This window comes from Mastigoproctus giganteus, chromosome 11, assembly GCF_048544385.1.
Source record: "Mastigoproctus giganteus isolate SK-2022 chromosome 11, ASM4854438v1, whole genome shotgun sequence".
In the NCBI taxonomy this organism is placed as follows: Eukaryota; Metazoa; Arthropoda; class Arachnida; order Uropygi; family Thelyphonidae; genus Mastigoproctus; species Mastigoproctus giganteus.
In genome coordinates this window covers 83,307,587-83,327,097 of record NC_143585.1, presented here as the reverse complement: position 1 = coordinate 83,327,097, position 19,511 = coordinate 83,307,587, and the positions used below count along the sequence as shown (strand labels likewise).

Here is a 19,511-nt window from a genome sequence, read left to right as displayed (position 1 = left end):
TATACTCAATTTTTGTATTAGCCATTTGGTGCAAGAAAGCCCCAAACTTTCTTGCACAATATGGACAGGGGAAGAAAAAAAAGAAAAAAGATTTCCTCTACACATAGGTACCTATTAAGCTGACCTTTGAATTTTCTCAAACTGAAAGTCTGTGAATTTATGGCATGTAGTTCTGGAATCATTTATAACAGTGAAAATTTTTCCTTCATTCATTTCACATTTTCCTCTTAGAGCTTTATAGACCTCAATCAGGTTCCCTCTAAGGTTTCTACTTACTGAGCTTTGTAGCTCATATATATGAAGTCTTTCCTCATGTGGATGCCCTTTCACTAATATCACTACCCACAATGGACCCTTTTAAGAAGCTCAATGTCTTTTTTCAGATAAAGTCCTCATACTTGGACACAGTCATCAAATTTCCAGCAAAAGCTTATTATTTCAGTACTCACCTTTAAGATCTGTGATTAGGGTTTAAAATTCATAAAAAGCATAATTCATAATACTTTGCCTTTTGTTTTTATGAATTTTAAACCCTAATCACAGATCTTAGAGGTGAGTACTGAAATAATAAGCTTTTGCTGGAAATTTGATGAGTAAATTGACAGTACTTCAAGCCTTAGCTGTATAATTATAACTTGGACACAGTATACCAACTGCCTTATACAGTGGAATTGTGATCTCCCTATCTCTACAAACAGATGTTCAATAAATCATTGAGAGGATATCATTGAGATGGCAAGTTCTCCTTGCCATCTGTCTGCACTGCAGAGAGAACTTCATGTCCACTTATATTGTATCCCCCAAATCCCATTTTTCGTCTACTTCTTTTTTTTTTAATTCAACTACATCAAGTGTATAAGCAATTTGTTGCACTATAACAGCTACCACTTCTCTGACCATCCCTAAAGCCTACTTAAGTCATCATGGTCTGCTTGGTGCTGATTATTACCTACTCTCGACATCATTTGAAAATTCTGGCATCATGCCCTGTACCTTGTTGACTGATGTAATTCAAGGAAATCAGAAATAACAGTAGTCCCAATACCAATCTTTGGGAGACCCCACTTCTTCAATTAGCCTAATTTTAAGAGCAACCATTAATCACTATCCTATGTCTTCTTCCCTATAGCTGCCCTGTGATTCAGCCAATGATCTTTTCCTGCAATCTCGACATGTTCCAACTTATACAGTAACCTTTTGTGTGGGAATGAATCACATTTTTTGATAAAATCCAAATAAATAGTTTCAAAATTACTTCCTACATCCAGCTCACAAGTGGCTCTGATAAAACAGTTAACCAGATTGGTTAAACACGAATTACCCTTTACAAAGCCATGCTGTGTTACCTATAGAATTCTATTTCTATCAAAATGACCCTGTACTACACAATTGATCATTGCCTCCATAATGAGGGCATCTTTGGACTTGGGAGAAATTCCTTTGGAGAAGTGCCAATGTATTACTAAAACATAAAGGTAGTTCTAAGAGTGCAGTTGGTAACTACAGACTGGTTAGTCTGACTTCAGTGGTAGGAAAAATCTTTGAAGCAATGATTAAGAGTGCAATCCGGGGACATTTATATAGATATAGCATTCTGAATAATGCACAACATGGTTTTTTGTTAAGGGAAAATTGTGTAAAAGTTAGTGCAATTGCATCATTTCTGTACTTAGTCAACTACTTAAGTAGTTATAAATTAGCATCTTTAAGTATATCTCATATTGTGTCACATCGAGTTGCCATGATATTGCACTACCTCGAATAAGTAATGCTTCACCATAGGAGAAGACTATTGTTACTTATTCTCAGCGGATACCGTCATCCATATGGCACCATTTCGGAGCTTATTGGCTTCTCATCAGCGGATGGGCAGGTACCCTGGTGTTGCAATGATGACAACCCAGTTGCGAAGTATAACTCCACAATATGAGAGCTGCCTGATGGTGTGGAATAATTTAGATTACAGAGTAGTTTAGGGCTAAAGCCTCAGGTTACATAGGGAGTTAACCAGAGTACAAGTTAGTGCAATTGCATCATTGCAAAGTAGTTATAAATTGGCATCATTAAGTATGTCTCATATTGTGAATACCTTCACGAGTTGCCACGATATTGCACTACCTAGAATAACTAATGTTTCACCATAGGAGAAGACTACTGTTACTTATTCTCAGCAGATATCATCACCAAATGGCACCATTCGGAGCTTATTGGCTCCTCATCAGTGGTGATGCGGGAAACTGAAGGGAAATGATGCAATTGCACTAACTTGTACTCTAGTTAACTCCCTACGTAACCTGAGGCTTTAGCCTTAAACTGCTCTGTAATCTAAATTACTCCACACCATCAGGCATCTCTCATATTGTGGAGTTATACTTCGCAACTGGGTTGTCATCATTGCAACACCAGGGTACCTGCTCATCCACTGATGAGATGCCAATAAGCTCCGAAACGGTGCCATATGGATGATGGTATCCGCTGAGAATAGTAGTAGTAGTGGCAGTTCCTCCTTAAATTTATTCAACCTATCAACTTCCACAACAACAGATGGAAGTTTGTTCTAGCAATTAACCACCTGCTGGCTAAAGGCAAATTTTCGCACATCTATTCTACATCTGTCTTTTCTTAATTTGAATTTATGCCCCCTTAGGTTCGTAATCTGAACAAGTGGAAGGATCCCATCAGAATTCAGCGTGCTCAACCCATTCAAGGCCTTATACACCTAAGTAACAATCGTCTTCTTTTATGGCGAAGCATTACTTATTCGAGGTAGTGCAATATCATGGCAACTCGTTGTAAAGGTATTCACAATATGAGATATACTTAATGATGCCAATTTATAACTACTTAAATAGTTGGCTACATACAGAAATGATGCAATTGCACTAATTTGTATGCTAATTAACTCCCCACATAACCTGAGGCTTTAGCCCTAAGCTATTCTGGGAAAATCATGTTTAACTAAATTAGTAATCTAATTTGACACTGTTACTCATGAGCTGGAATAACGAACAATTTTGACATAGTTTATTTGGATTTTAGCAAGAAGTCTCTCATGAAACGTTATTGTATAAATTGGAACATGTTGGGATTACTGAAAAAATTCTAATATGGATTGCTGGGCGGATGCAGGGCAGAAGGGTGTGATTAATGGATATTCTTCAGATTAGTGTAAAGCCAGAAGTGGGGTCACTCAAGGCTAGGTTCTTGGACCACTGTTGTGTCTGAAAGAATGGTAGAGTAGACATGCAGTGCCAAACAGTGCTCCTTCAGGATGACTTGAAGAGGCTGCAAGAATGGTCAGAAAAGGGGCTGCTATGTTTTAATGCAGCAAAATGCAAAGTCTAACACTTGGAGAATAGCAACCCCTAAATAAATTATACACTTGGTGGGGTTGAATTAAAAACATTAAAGGAAGAAAGGGATCTGAAAGTTATAATGCAGGCAGATATGAAGTTTTCTGAGCAGTGTAAACAGGCAGTCAGGAAAGTCCATGCTGCCCTATTAATGATTTATTGAACATTATCCTGTAAAGATATGGAAGTCATAGTCTTACTTTATAAGACAATTGTAATACCACATTTTGAATACTGCGTTCAAGTATGGAGACTTCATCCGAAAAAAACAGACTGAGCTTCTTGAAAGGGTCCAAAGACAGGCAACTTGCATGGTGAGATCAGAAAAAGGGGTGACCACATGCAGAAAGACTATATATGGGCTACTGAGTTTGGTAGCGAGGGGCCTCAGTGGTGATCTGATTGAGGTTTATAAGGCTCTGAGAGTGGTTAGTAAAATGAATGAAGGCAGAATTTTCAGTTATAGAAAATTCCAGAACTCAGGGGCATAAATTCAAATTACAGGAGAAGAGGGTTAGACTAGATTGTAAGTTCTTTTAGCTAGTCAGTTATTGTTACTGGAACATACTGCTTTCACGGGTAGTTAAGGCTGACAGTCTGAATAAATTCAAAGGTCAACCTGGAAGTATATAATTTGCATTTTCTTATCTACTCTGTTCATATGGTGAGTTGGTTCATATCTTCCACCTGTGTTCTGATAAAAAGTTTCTCCATAACAGTATTCTTGAATGAGTTAGTAGCACAGAGACTGGAGTAGCCAAATGATCTGATGTTATAATTTTGTCTTTATTTTTAACAACTATAAGGATAATTGTTAAAAATAAATATTATAATATTATTAATAAATATTATATTTATAATATATAATAACAATAAATTGATGACTTGCCAAGGTCAAATCCATGCCCATCAGCACCTACACTGGATTTTGTATATCCAAAACTTTCAATTTTATCTGTGCAGTGAAGCTTGTATGCTTGCTTTTTTGAGAATTATTATTTTCTACTATTCAGTAGTCATATTTACTAGTTTTTATCCTTTTTAAAGTTTTATCACTTAAAAAACATTAGCAAATAATTTATCAAGGCTTTTCAGCTAGTAATGCAGTCTGTGATGCGATAACACATGGGGTTCAGTGGTATACTAGTACCATAAAGAATCAGTGTAAAATGAGATATGCTGTTTTTTTTTTATTATTATTTCAATTTTCATATTAACATAGTCTACAAAAATATTCATACATACCTTGTATTTTGATAGATGTTCATCCACAAACTCAGATGGTTGCAAACTACTTAAGACTTCTTCAAGTCCACCTAGAGATTCAGATTTACCCCGATTTGACCTATCAAACTGTAAATCAATAGAATATTGATCAGTTATATCCATATCTTTCTCCCATTCTTCACACACACACACACACACACACACACACACACACACACACACACACACACACACACACACACACACACACACACACACACACACACACACACACACACACGTCAACAGTGTACTAATAATGAATGATTAATTATTTGAAGTATATAGATAGCCGCATGGAAAATGAAAACAGCTGGGCATAATTGTGCAGTCAGACATGAAGGTCTCTGAGCAGTGTAGATGGGGTTTTGTCAATGATATATAGGAAATTTGTCAGTAGGGATAAGATGGTGTATCTCATTGTATAAGGCAATGCTAAGGCCATATCTTGAGTGTTGTGTACAGGTCTGGAGGACTCATTTTAGGAAGGATGAGGGTCTATTGGAATGGGTGCAGAGAGGAGCAATGAGATTAGGATTACTGAGGGGAACAAAAGGGTACCCTCAACCAAGGAAAGGCTCTGCAAACTGCTTCATCTGATGACTAAGCACCTGTGAGGAGATCTAATTGATGTGTTTATGGATTTCAATAGACTGTATAAGCCCAATGCTGATGGCATCCTTCCTCTTGCTCAGACAACACAAGTTGGAGCATAAATTCAGCCAGAGGGTGGCCGATGTTGTGGAACTAGGTAATTTGAATAAATTCAAGGAAGAACTAAAAAAATCAGTAGAGGGATAGAGAGGTGATATTGGAAGTGGGTTTTTTTTTGGCTGATGCTGTATAAGCTTGCTTTCTGGTATCATTTACCAACAATACTAATATAGCCCCAATGATGGATAGATTTGGTAGGTCAAATTACTGGGCCACCAGTAATCCAGCAATGAATCCTATCTATCAATTTATGTATAGGAAATTTTATCCTTCATGCAGTACCATAAAAGTACTGCATGAAGGATAGGATTTATGCTAAACAAATCACAATTCAGGAATTCCCAAAAAAATCACAAAACCAGTTAATACTCGTTCTCAAACTGCTGCTACTGAAACCCATAACAATCTCCGTCAACTATTGTGAGTTTTATTTGTAATGTCACCAAGAATGTCTTGAGGCTCACAGTGGGAACTTCAAACATTTACTATGAACCTTTTGACAGTATGAAAACTACTGTCTTGTTCAACCCTTAAGATCTCAAGATTCTAAAGCATTCTTTATTTATTTACATAATAATCATCTTGATGTTACAATTTTTGCCAAAATTTGCCAAAATATGTATACATTTTTATAGATTATTTAACTATTATCAACAAACAGGAAGTGACATCACAAAATTTATAACTCTTATCTCTAAAGACAAGCTTAAAGCAAAACGCAGCCCTAGAATTTTTGCTTAAAAACTGTCTCCTCAGGTTATGCAGTATTTTAGGGTTGGATAAGAAGTGAGATGTCAATTGTGATTGAATGGTTGATTGGTCATAATGCATGGACAAATGTTTTTTTTTTTTTTTAAAGAATGAACTCCACAAAATAAAAGTGAAGAATCTGACAACAAGAATAGCAAGTAGACTTTTTTTTTCCTTTTTTTTTAAATTTTTAATAAAAATTGTTATTAAATTAAAGGTAACACACAACACAGCTTTATTTTACAACAGGTAATTGTTAGAAAAACATAAGTTCATTTGTTTTGCATAAAAGCAACTAAGGCCATCCAGTATCAGTGTAAGTGTCCAAACTGTGTCTATTCTATGATTGATTTCTTTGTTAAGCAGGATGAAAAAACCCAAGGTTTCCAGGGGGAACCATGTAACTTTCACCCAAGACTGACTAACTTGGCTACAGTGTGGATAAAGTTCATTAAAAATATGCCTCCTACACCTTGATGGAATATCATTCTGATATAGTGCATGCAAAATTTTAAAATGGCAAATACAATGTGTACGTGAAGGACAGATATAACAGGAGAAGGGTCTATGCTTTTAATGGTAAAGTATACAGATTAAAGACAAGCATATCCAGAAGAAGATAAATTGAATGAGTATGATGCGCATACCATACTGATTCAATATAGTTATTTAGTTACAAATGTTTAATTGTATCACATTTTACCTCAGTTGAAAATGAAAAATCACATATACATACAGAACAATACAAAACAAACATATTATCACTTCCAAATTTTATAATATATGGAAAATATTTTGTGAATGTCTTCTTAAATATTACATCATATTTCTTTGGCATTTTATTGAAGGACATTGTTAATTAGCTTTGTACCACACACACACACAAAATAAACAAATAATAGGATAAATGCTACATCTAACACACACACACACACACTACAACTTGTACTGTTTCAGGCATTCCACACAGTTCATGCAAGGTAGACTGCTTACACACCTGACAGCCAGTTCATTAATTAGAAAAAAATAAAAATAAGAAAAAAATTGCAATTTTTTTAAAAAAATTCAGAATTTAATGGCAAAACTATAGTTTTACTTTTTTTATTTTGAAAAGGATGAAGGGAAAAACTATTTTAGGTTAGTGTGACAGAGAAGATTCAAAAAAGGCGAAAAAAGATGGAGTCGTTTTTCTAAATCTGGAGAATTGTCAGGTGTGTATATGTACACTTTAACTTGAGTAGTTTTGGAAGTGTTATCTGTTGTTTATGCTGAGTTATTAACAACTCTGCATAAACAATGTTTATGCAGAGTTGTTTTATGTCATTCCTCAATTTGAATTTATGCCCTGCTCAGAATAATCACCTGAGAGGGCATAAATTCAAATTGAGGAAAGATGGTTGTAGGATAGATGTGAGGAAGTTTGCCTTTAGCCAGTGGGCGGTTGATTGCTGGAACAAACTTCCATCTGTCGTAGAAGTTGATAGTTTAAATAGATTCAAAGCAGAACTTGACAAACATTTGGAGCAAGTGGATGGGTGATATAAGGTTTTTTTTTTTTTTGGCTGATGCTATATAAGCTTGCTTTCGTGCATCATGTGCCTTTGCTAATGCTAACTCTGCATAAACAACTATAAGCAATAGATGAGGCACTTTCTAATATGTTTTCACTATTTCTTTCTGCTGCTATTTTTGGTTTCAGCAAAAATTAGATACACTTTGTTTTATGTTAAATTAGTTAAATTATTATATGAAATAATTTACCTATCCAATCTATTATTAACTATTTATCTATTCATTTATTTAATTGATAAAACATAGCAATAATGTTTTTTTTATTTTATTGTTGGCACTGTATATGTATTATTATTATTTCAAAATATTATGAATTTTTATACCCAAGAGGAAAGCATTAGTTTGAAATTTTGCACACTTAAGTTCTGAAAGAAGTTACTAAAAATTTCATGCTTTGTGTTTGTTTCCCCCCACCCCCTACTAAATTGATAAAAGTTTTGTTATGGCAAAAATAACAAAAATAAAAAACAATTTTTAAATTTAAATTTTTCATTAGAAATAAACTATTGTATTTAATAAATAATGTAATTCATTATGAAAAGGTCAAACATTGGTATGCAAGTGAATTTTAGAAAACCAAGAACTTTTTTCAGAAATAAAAAAGAAATTAGTGGGTATACAAGCTATACTAAAACTCAGGCCCCATGCCATTGTGTTTGTTATGATCATGGGTGCCACTGTTGCTAGGTTAATGATTTTATAAGCTTGAAAATGGAAGTGACTACAGTTTCATGTTTATATTTTATAATGTTTCTTTTTTATTTTTAGCATTTTTTCAGACAAAAAAGGAGGGGATCTGGCAAAGATAGTGCCACCTGATCAGTCAAGGTGGCACTGTCTTTACCTTAAATGGGTGCCACTGCTGACAGGTTAATGAACAGCAAGATTTTACGATGCCAGAAGGTCATTCACTGTTAGAATAAATTACTGCCTAATCTTCTAGAACTGGGAAAAATATGCAAATTTAAAGAAAGGCAGGACAGATATCCCGATGAATACAGGCGACTTTTTCCCCCCTTTAAGGCTGATGCTGAATTAACTTAGTTTCTTTATATCAATTTGACTTTAATAATACTAATTCTGAACTAAAAAAGCTTTAGAGCACAACAGTAGAGTGGAGTAGATCTTTTTCAATCTACTTAGTTCCTGTTTAAAAAGTTACCTCTCAACAAGAACAGCAGAGCTAATGATTTTGTTACACTTTTGTTTTGCTTATATATATTCATTACATATATATCATTAGAAAAAATGATTTTTTATTTTATTATTGGCACTGTTTATGTTATTATTATTACTTCAAAATATGAATTTTTATACCCAAGAGGAGACGGGAAATAGAGGATAGAGACTACAAAATTTTTTCTGTGAACTGCCCCAGCTGTTAATATTATTTGTGGAAATTTAATCAGAAAGGAAACCACTCCATAGAGATAAATTAAGTTTAAGTATTAATTTAGCTTTTTAGTTTGTAATTTCATTTATCTATTATGAGGTGAGGGGGGGAAAATGCACATAGCAATCTATAACCATGAATATTCATAAGTATGTGACAGATGTTACTTTCTGGAAGTAATTTTTTTTTAATATAAAAATTAACATGGAGAAATGTTTTTTCACATTCAAAAGTACAGAAACCATGCATCAGCTGTGACTGATAAATTTATAAATTTGCACACAAGTTTTTTCGTTCCATTTTCATTTCATTTATTGTTCCACCAGAATGATGAATACAGTGGCATTAGAAATGATATTACTTAGAATGTTAAATGAAATAATTCAAAACAACAACGAAACAATGATTATTAATTAGCATTAGTAGAGGCATATAATGCAAGAAAGCAAGCTCAAATAGCATCAGCCAAAAAAAAAAAAAAACATCAAAAAACCCCTTCCCATTCACTCCAAATGCTTGTCTAGTTCTGCCTTGAACTTATTCAAGTTTTCAACCTCCACTATGACAGATGGAAGTTTGTTCCAACTATCAACCATGTGCTGGCTAAAGGCAAATTTCTGCACATCTATTCTACAATTCTCTTTTCTCAATTTGAATTTATTTCCCCTCAGGTGAATAATCTGAGCAAGAGGAAGAATCCCATCAGCACTGAGCTTGCTCAAACCATTCAAGGCCTTACAAACCGAAATTAGATTACCTTGCAAGTGCCTAGTCTCCAGATGCTGCAATTTGCAGAACTTGCATCTTTCTTGGTAAATTGGTGAGTGTAACCCTTTGTTCCACTCACCAATTTTGTTGCCTTTTTCTGTACTCATTCCAGCAGCTCTACATCTTTCCTAAAATAAGCCCTCCAGACCTGTATACAGTACTCAAGGTGTGGCCTGACCATTGCCTTATACAAAGGTACAATCACCTCCTCCTCCCTGCTAGCAAAATTTCTGTATATCATTGACAGTGCAGTCAGGCTACTCTTGCAGCCTGACTGCACTGTTAAAAAAAAACTTTATATATGACTGCACAATTACCTCCAGGTCCTTTTCATTATCTATTACCCTGAGTGTAGTACCACACAGTTGGTACGTTACTCTAAGGTTACTGCTACCCATATGAAGTACTTGATATTTGTCAATGTTAAATTTCAGTTGCCACCTCTCAGCCCATCTGCTTAACTTTTCTAGATCCTGTTGCAGTAGTATACTATCATTACTGTCATTAACAACTCTGCTGACCTTTGTATCACCTGGAAATTTAGATATTAACCCAGGTGGTAGATGACTTTCATCAACCGGTGAAATACCACCACTTTGCTTATTGGAGGCTTGAAGTGGTGAAACCCATGTTTAGTCTCTAGAGCAAAGTTTCCGGCATCCCCCTCCCCCCATACTTCTCCTTCAACCCATGCTTTTTTAACCCAAGCACGGTACTAAGTACTATAGGTTCTAATACCTCTCGTGTTTGGGGTTCACATAAAAAAAAAAAAAAAAAAAAAAAATCAATTTCATTGATAAATACAGAAAATAACACTGGGTCCAACACCAGAACCTGGAGAACTCCACTAATAACATTAGTCAATGAAGAGCAGTGTCTATTGATTACCACTCTCTGTCTTCTTCTACTCAACCATCTTTTTATCCATTGCAGCAACTTGTCCTTAATGCCATACTGCTGTAATTTGTACACTAGTCATTAATGTGCAACAGTATCAAAAGCTTTCCTAAAATCCAAGTATATGATATCAAAATTATTTTTTGCATCCAGTTCCTTTGTGACCACATCACAGTAACCAATCAAACTGGTCAGACAAGACTGCCCCATAACAAACCTATGCTGTGTATGAACTATAACTGCAGTCTTGTCTAGATGATCCTGCAGTGCTTCTTTAACCAGTGACTCCATTATTTTCCCTGGAACAGAAGTTAAATTAACAGGCCTGTAATTACTCATGTCGCCTTTTGATCCCCCCTTTGTGAATTGGGGATACATTTGCACATCTCCAGCCCAAGGAGATCTCCCCTGAGTCCAAGGAGACCCTCATAATCATGGCTAAGGGCCTGCTTACTTCCTTTGCTACCTCCTTTAATATAATACTGGATAGATCCCATCCACCCCAGGTGCCTTTTTTATGTTCAATTTCAACAATTTCTCCTCCACTTTGCTCTCAGTTATTACAAAATCAGTTAGCTCGCTGCTAGAGTTTAATAAGCTTCTTGCCTCCACTTCCCTACAGACTTCTTCATGTGTGAATATAGATGCAAAACACTCATTCAGTTTGTTAGCTACCTCAGCAGGATCATCAACGATTGAACCGTCAATATCAAGTGGACCAATCTGATTCATCCCCTTCCTTCTAGAGTTCACATAAGTAAAGAAGTCTTTGCTGTTTTTCTTTGCATCCTTTGCAAAAGATTTCTCATAATCTGCCTTCGCTTGCTAACCTCCTTTGTGACTTGATTACAGACTAGCTTATATCTACCATAGTCTTCTGTGTCACCTGATAATTTATATGCATCTCATGCATTTTTCTTCTCTGCCATGAGTCTCATTATTTCATCTGCCATCCATTTAGGCCTAAACCTTGAACTGTACTTTAGTTGGGACAAAAAGCCTAGTAGCTTCCAAGATTATTTCTTTGAATGCTTCCCCTTTAGAATTTTCTGTTGGCAATATCATCAGTTGATTCCATTGTATAGAATTTAAAAACTGTCTGAGACCACTATACGACCTTTACGAAAGTGAAAACCCTTCCGCTCAGCAAAAACCTTTCGCTCACTCTGGTCACTGCCACCTAGTGGTTCCTTTATCTGAAGATTCTTAATGCATGAAGAATCACTGCCAATAATCAGATCAAGAGTATTACTCCCTCTAGTTGCCTCTTGAACATGCTGCTGCATAAAACAATCATCCAATAAATCCACAAAAGCCTTGCTGGTGTGCGAGTGACCAACTCACAAGTTGCAGTCAATATCTGGGAAGTTAAAATTCCCCATTATAGAACAATCTGATTTACTGGCCCACTTTTTTCTATATAGTTGTTCATTATACTCAGCAGAGTCATTAGGCCTATAGCCTACTCTCAATTTTGCTTTCCCAGTACTTATGTCACACCAAACTGACTCAACATTGCACTCTCCACCCATGTGAGCTGGATGCACTTCCTTAAATTTTATGTTTCTTAACTAACAGAATTACCCTTCCTCTCTTTCTATCCTGTCTATCCTTCCTGTACACATTATACTGCCCAAATTCCAATTCTGTATTCCTTATCTCTGTGTGACACCATGTCTCTGATATCCCAACAATAAATATATGATAGCAAACTGGCTTACCAATCTGAGAAGTGACCATGAATTCTTGTTCTTTCGAGAATTCTCTAGAATGTAAACAAACAAAAATAAGTAAAGTGAAACCATGTTAGTTTCAAGCATAAAAATATCAAAAGAATTTATATAAAATAATAATTGTTATTTTAGAGTTTATAACTGATTTCACAATTTATAATAATCTGTTATTTCAACACAGTTTTATTGGAATTTTCATTAGATGAGCAACTGAACATCATTATTACAGTTTACATTTAAGAATATCTGGAGATAAGTATCCAGCCTAAAATTTTATAATTTCTCGATTAAATTGTGAGAATATTGGCACTCGTATTCACAAATGGCATAAATTTACATGTGGATTTCAATCTGGCTGCTTTTAACCCAGGACCATGTTTGCAAATGTGCAAAGTGCCAACTAGCTTCTACACATCTGCCTGTCTGCATATAATAACTTGATTCCCATTGAGTGAAGTTTCATGAAATTTTATATCTGGCTTGTTCAAAAAGTTTTCTCAAGCAATTCCAAATTTCATTAAAATTGGACAAAAGAAATATGCTAATTAAACACTAATTCAATCACTATATCAAATTTATACTGTATTTAGTTGAGAAGCTAGACATTCTTTGTGGTTAGTGTGCTAATTAGAGAAATAAATGGGAAATATGGTGGATGCATGGAAAATAAAATTTTCAGTTCAAGAACGGCACACATTTCAGTTGCAGAATTTTTTAGGAGTTTGTAACTGCTATTAATTTTATAAATATATAAATAATGATTTATTACTATTTACTTATTCTATTAAACACTAAAGACCCATGAGATGTGTTGTATTTCAATTTTTATTAAAATATAAACAATCACTTTACTACATCATTGGTTAATTATTAGTAATTAATTAACTAATGAAAAGTTAAGGTAGGAACATATACATTATTTTAGCTTTCTCTTAAATCATTCTGATCAACATCATGGACAACTCCAGGTAGGGCTAAAGGATCTGCAGTTCTCCCATGCTTATAATCAAAATGATGTGTACTTATTTACTGCTACATAATGATTAAAGATTAATGATTCCCCAAATACTGCTTTAGCTCCCTCCCTTCAGAAAATCTTGGTACTGCCCCTGATCAACATGTAGAAAATAATTCCCTATTAATAAGTTTCTCTTTGTTTCAAGGCACCAACTGATTACTAATATATATCTTAATTTTTCGGTGTATTTTACTTTGATAAATATACTATATATCTTGCTATTGTGTATTAATTTTAATTATGTCTTTCTATGAAATTAAATGACTGTCACTTATCACTTAAAAATATAAACTGATACTTAATTGTTAAATAGTGTTTATCCATATTCCTAAAAATGTAATTCTGTTTTCATATATTATTAGAATGGCAGTAATGAGACATTCTACAAGATAAAGAGAACTGTTTCTTAAATGATAACTTACCTTCAGACACGGCGAGGCACTGTGTGGAGCCATCAAAATCTGTAATCAGATATAATCATGCATAAGTTGTTAAACTGCATTGTTTTATTTTTAATCAAAATTTTACTATTATCATTAGAATTAATACTATAAATCATTCTTATTAGTAAATTAATAAGAGGAGTTTCGACCGACTGTCGTGATCACAGGAATGAAAATTATCCAATCAGGCTAAACCTGCAACTTAAATAGTGATTATGTGTCTTCGCGCACTATATTGAGGTAAACTCCTCTTATTAATTTACTAATATCATTATCAACGTAGAACATATTGAGTATTACAGCTCTGATTCATACTATAAATCATTCTGAAAATCCTTTAATGCTATGTTAAAAGAAATGACTCCAGAGAAGATCCTCACACAGTATTATCTTCTTCCATTGTAATAAACATAATAATCATGTGAAAATATGTACAGCAAAAAAAAAAAAACTGGTTCTTCTTTATCTAAACCCCCACACCCCCCACATAAATGCTTGGAAATTTTCCTATGATGAATCAGTGAAGATGAACTGTATTCAGTGTTGTCCTACATCCTATTTACCCTTAACACTCATGTCTTATCATATTTTCTTCTTCTTCTTCTAATATACATTAAAATACCATAGTATGCCCAGAAGATACAATAAGAAAACTACATATATAATATTTTTTGGAAGCATATCCCACAGGTCTACTATTTATCAGCTACAGATATAGAAAATTCTCAGAATGTCTTGGGTTGTTCATCAAACTCCTTCCCTTGACACACTACTTTCAACAAAAAATTTCTTCAAACCATATAATTAATATGTCTCTTATAATTAATGATTTACCATTGTGGGGTGCTTATGAAATAAGTTCCATGCTTTATTTCTTTATTGTTTTTGTTTACTGCAAGATTCATTCCACAACTGGTTGACATATTTTCATTTTCCACTATATGACTGGGGTACTGACTTGGTGGTGGTTTCCAGTATTTGCTAGTTATGTTTTTGGTCACATTGCCGGGTTGATTCTGTATAATGTGATTGTTAAGAGACATGCTTGCAGAAAAAAAATTTCCAATCTGCTTTGCAGAATTTCCAGCTTGTTTGATTTTCTCCGTGTAATGATGTCAATGTGTGTAATTTGCAGATAGGAAAATAATCACTGTCAAAAGAACCATTTAGTACTGTCCACTCTATGATTGGGAGTCAAGTAGGGGGGGCATATAGAAAGGTCAATGGCAGAGGTTGATCCTGTTGGGAAATGCATACAGAGCCGGCCTGAGGGGAGTGCGAACGCACAAGGCCCCGCGCTGTTGACTGATATTGCAAAATAAAAATGGTTTCATTTTGTTTTAATACTGTCGCAAAATCCAGCGACATTGCCATAAAATGGCCATATTTTTAATATACATAAGAAATAAAATGTCAATAATCATGTTATTAACATTATCTGAAAGCCCGCCAAGAATTCTCCAAAGAACACAGAAAAATATATTTTCTTTCAAATATATTTAAAATATCTCTCCTTACAAATAAAAATAATAATTATATAATAATTTATTGGAGCTTCATTTGAAATTATTGAATAAATATTTCCCACAAATACGAAAATATATATATATATATATATATATATGACAGCTGATCGTACATCGTACGTTTTTATCGCGATTCGCGAGGTGTGAAAGTATATGTGTGGCTCTGATAAATTGAAGAAAAAAAAAGAAAGAGAGAAGAAATTACGGAAAAACAGAGGAACTCCCTTGCAAAATTTTTAAAAACCGAAAATGTACAACAGACTGAAGAAACGCATAATTCACAGTTACTGGAAGATCAAACTTGCAGAAATGAAATTACGGACCGGGCTAGCCAGGTGGGTAAAGTGCCTGTCTGGCAACCCAAAGGTCGCAGGTTCGAATCCCGCCTTGGGCTTGGATCAGAGTAAAATGCAAAAACTTTGAGAGGTGCGTTATGGCCACAGAAGCCGATGTGCCAACAACTAACAAAAAAAAAAAAAAAAAAAGCCATGCGACATCCATAAAAACGATCCTGATCATCATAAAGCCAGCTTTTGTCCTAATGAAGAGGAAAGTGATGATAAGAAAACTATAGGGAAGATAATCATGAAGCAGAGGGAAACGTACAAACAGAGGATTTTTTGTCAGCGTCGAACAAAGAACAAGATGAATTATTCCGAGGACCGCAGCTTCAAGATAATCGACAAAGACGAAAATGTCGATATCAATGATCCTGGTACTTGGCCTGAAATTATAACTGATAAATTTAGAATGGCTATCATACAAAATGGCGTGACACAAGTAAAAAACTACGATTTTCCGAAAGTTAAAAATAACAGAAGTATGCGGAACATCAAGAACAAAGGTGGTTACTCTACTCAAAGTACAAAGATGCCACATTGTGTTATGCGTGTAAGTTATTCTCTTCAAATACCACTTCTCTGTGTTTAACTGGACTTAACGATTGGGTACATTTAAGTTCGCGATTACAAAGTCATGAAAGATCAGAATATCATTTACAAGCTGTACAAATTGTTACAACTTGAAAAGAATTTGAAACTTGGAAACACTATTGACAAAGAACATGAAAAAATAATTAAAAACGAAACACAGCATTTAAAATATATTTGTGAACGAATAGTGGCTGCAATTTTATATATATATGAGCATAATTTGGCGTTCAGGGGCAGTAGTGATGCTTTATATAAACCGCACAACGGTAATTTCTTAGGTCTCATAGAATTACTTGCAAGATTTGACTCAATCACGAAACAACATTTGGATCAGTGCGTAGAATCAGAATCGCGTTCCTATTTATCTCCTAGAATACAAGATGAACTGATTTCTGCTTTGGCTAAAAAATTTAGAAAGGAAATAATAAATACAGTTAAGAAAGCTAAGTATTTCACAATTTTATTAGATTGCACTCCAGACGTAAGCCATCAAGAACAATTATCTATTTTAAGATATGTTAATGTAGATAATTCTGAAAGTGATGTGAGTATACAAGAACGATTTATTTGTTTTGAAACAGTAAAAGACTCGACAGGAAAAGGGTTATCAGCCAAAATTGAAAGCATATTAGAAAAGGAGGAATTAGATTTAGGGAACTGTCGAGGACAGGGGTACGCTAACGGAGCTCATATGAGAGGTTTATATAAAGGCACGCAAGCACTTATCCTGCAAAAGAATTCCAAAGCACAGTATATGCCCTGCGGAAGTCATAATTTGAATTTAGTTCTTGGAGACATTTCAAAATCATCTTCTCTTACAAATTCATTTTTTGGGATTTTACAAAGCATATATAATATTTTTGCAAGTTCTGTGATACGCTGGGATATATTAAAAGAGCATGTCAAACATCTTACTCCAAAACCACTGTCAGAAACGTGGTGGGAATGTCATGAAAGTGTGAAATCTGTGAAATACCAAGTACCACAATTTTCTCTAGCTCTGAAATACCTTCATGAATATACCAGTGACATGAAAACGAAATCCAATCAATCGAAAATAAACTTACTTCATTTGAATTTTTATTAAGTTTGGTCATTTGGTATGACATACTGAATGAAGTAAATATTGTGAGCAAGGTATTTCAAAATTCTAATATAGATATCGGTACTGCAAATTTACATTTAAAAGGCCTTTTAAATTTTTTTGAGTAGTATCGTGAATCGGGATTCAAATCTTCTTTAATAACTGCAAAGGAAATAGCTGAAGAATTACAAGTGACATCTGAATTTAAGAATCAAAGAACTGGACGAAAAACAAAGCAATTTTGTTATGAAGGAACTGATTCATCAGGCGAAGAATATTTCAGAATTCGATATTTTCTAGTCATAAACCAAAAGTGCGATTATTTCTTTTAAGAAAAGATTTGAAATTTATCACGAACATGAGACATCATATGGTTTTTTTATATACTTCGGATAATATTCAAAAACTGACTGAAAACAATCTTCTTAAATGTTGCAAAGACTTAAATGCGACCTTGCAAGACGATATTGATTGCATTGATTTATTTATTGAAATCAAAATTTGTCGTCGAGTTTTGCCTTCCAGGATCACAATATTACAAATATTACAATATTTACTGAAAAATAATTTATTTCAATGTATCCAAATTTTGTTACTGTTCTGAAAATTATATTAACCTTACCAATTACCATAGCATCTGCAGAAAGATCTTTCTCAAGATTGAAAATAATAAAAAATTACTTGAGATCTAGCATTAGTCAAGAACGATTTACCTCCTTAGCCATTTTATCTATAAAATCCAAAATAGCCAAAAAACTAAATTATGATGATATTATCAAGGAATTTGCTATAAAACATGTAAGAAAATGAAACAAAAATCACATATTGTGACCTTATTCGATTAAGTTGCATACCAAATTGTATTTTATAAGTATATGAAGCAATTATTTTTCTTATTTGATTTATTAAAGCTTTTTTTGTGATTGAAACGTTAATTTTATTAAAATAATTTAATTATTTACAATTTTCACGTAATCCTTACTAAACCAATTTGTGCAATGTAATAAATATCAAAATGCAATAAATTATTTTTTTGTATGAAATTTGTATCGAGGCCCTGCAAATCAACTTTGCACCGGGCCCCACTTTTGTTTGGGCCGGCCCTGAATGCATACAAGTATATGATCCAGTGTTAAGTAATGTTAGATTTTGCTGATCCAGTAAATTTTCTATTATCTGTCCATATGGGCAGAACCCCATAATGGGTAGCCACTGAAGTCATCCAATAAACAAAAAGGAGCAGGTATTTGTGCTACAAGTTCTCCTAGGTCTTTGGTGGTGCATAGATGATTTGGTGAGAGGTATACAGAAAGGATACTTAAAGAAAATCTGAGTGTAATACGGACAGAAACTACTTAAATTAAGATTTGAAGAGAGATATGCTTAGATAGTATTCTTGAGTCTATTAGAACTGCCACACCTCTGTGGGTGAAGGAAGTTAAATTTCTGTCTTTTCAAATACAATGTATAATTTTTAACCTTTGGAGTAACCTGTGGGGTTATATTAGTCTCTTGCAAGCAGATGGCTTTGGGATTATATCGGGAGATTAAATCATAGAGATCATCGATATTGCTGCATAAACCCTCTGCAGTTCCATTGAAGGGTGTGGTGCTTTATTTATTTTTGCTAGTGGAAGATGAATCTGTCTGGTTTTTTTTATTTTATGGGTTGTTTTGATTATGCCAATAATTTTTACCCTTTTCTATCTGTGGAAAAAAAAAAAGAAGAATGTCCAGAGTCCCAACCCTCTCCTTCTATGCTTGAAGCAAAAGAGCATCCTATCTCCATATCATAGTCTACATGGAGATGAAGTATTGTTTCACCTTGGGCAATCGCATCATTAGTGTCCATACTGTTCTGATTCTCCTGCATCGACTAAACAACATCTAGCCTTTGTGGTTCCTTTGTCATTTTATCATGTAAAATGATTTTTGATGGAACTGTGATTGAGGTGTTATTTTTTTGATCTTTTACACTTGGTTTGAAGATGTGGGATGATCGAAAGCACAGATCTTGCCCATTCTGCAATTGATTAAGCAGGTGAAACTGACACTTCTGTTT

At 34.2% G+C, this 19,511-nt stretch overlaps 1 protein-coding gene across 2 annotated transcripts in view; it reads right to left on the bottom strand.

The window, feature by feature from the left end:
* The window catches only part of LOC150078196 (uncharacterized), an 881,600-nt gene that overhangs the window by 224,562 nt on the left and 637,527 nt on the right, over window positions 1-19,511 (bottom strand). For both annotated transcript variants that reach the window (XM_090385307.1, XM_090385308.1), the window contains 3 exons: window positions 13,887-13,925; window positions 12,435-12,478; window positions 4,599-4,706 (listed from right to left, as the gene is read on the bottom strand). In XM_090385307.1, coding sequence (XP_090241433.1) covers window positions 4,599-4,706; window positions 12,435-12,478; window positions 13,887-13,925 — 191 coding nt within the window. The remainder of the gene's footprint in view (window positions 1-4,598; window positions 4,707-12,434; window positions 12,479-13,886; window positions 13,926-19,511) is intronic.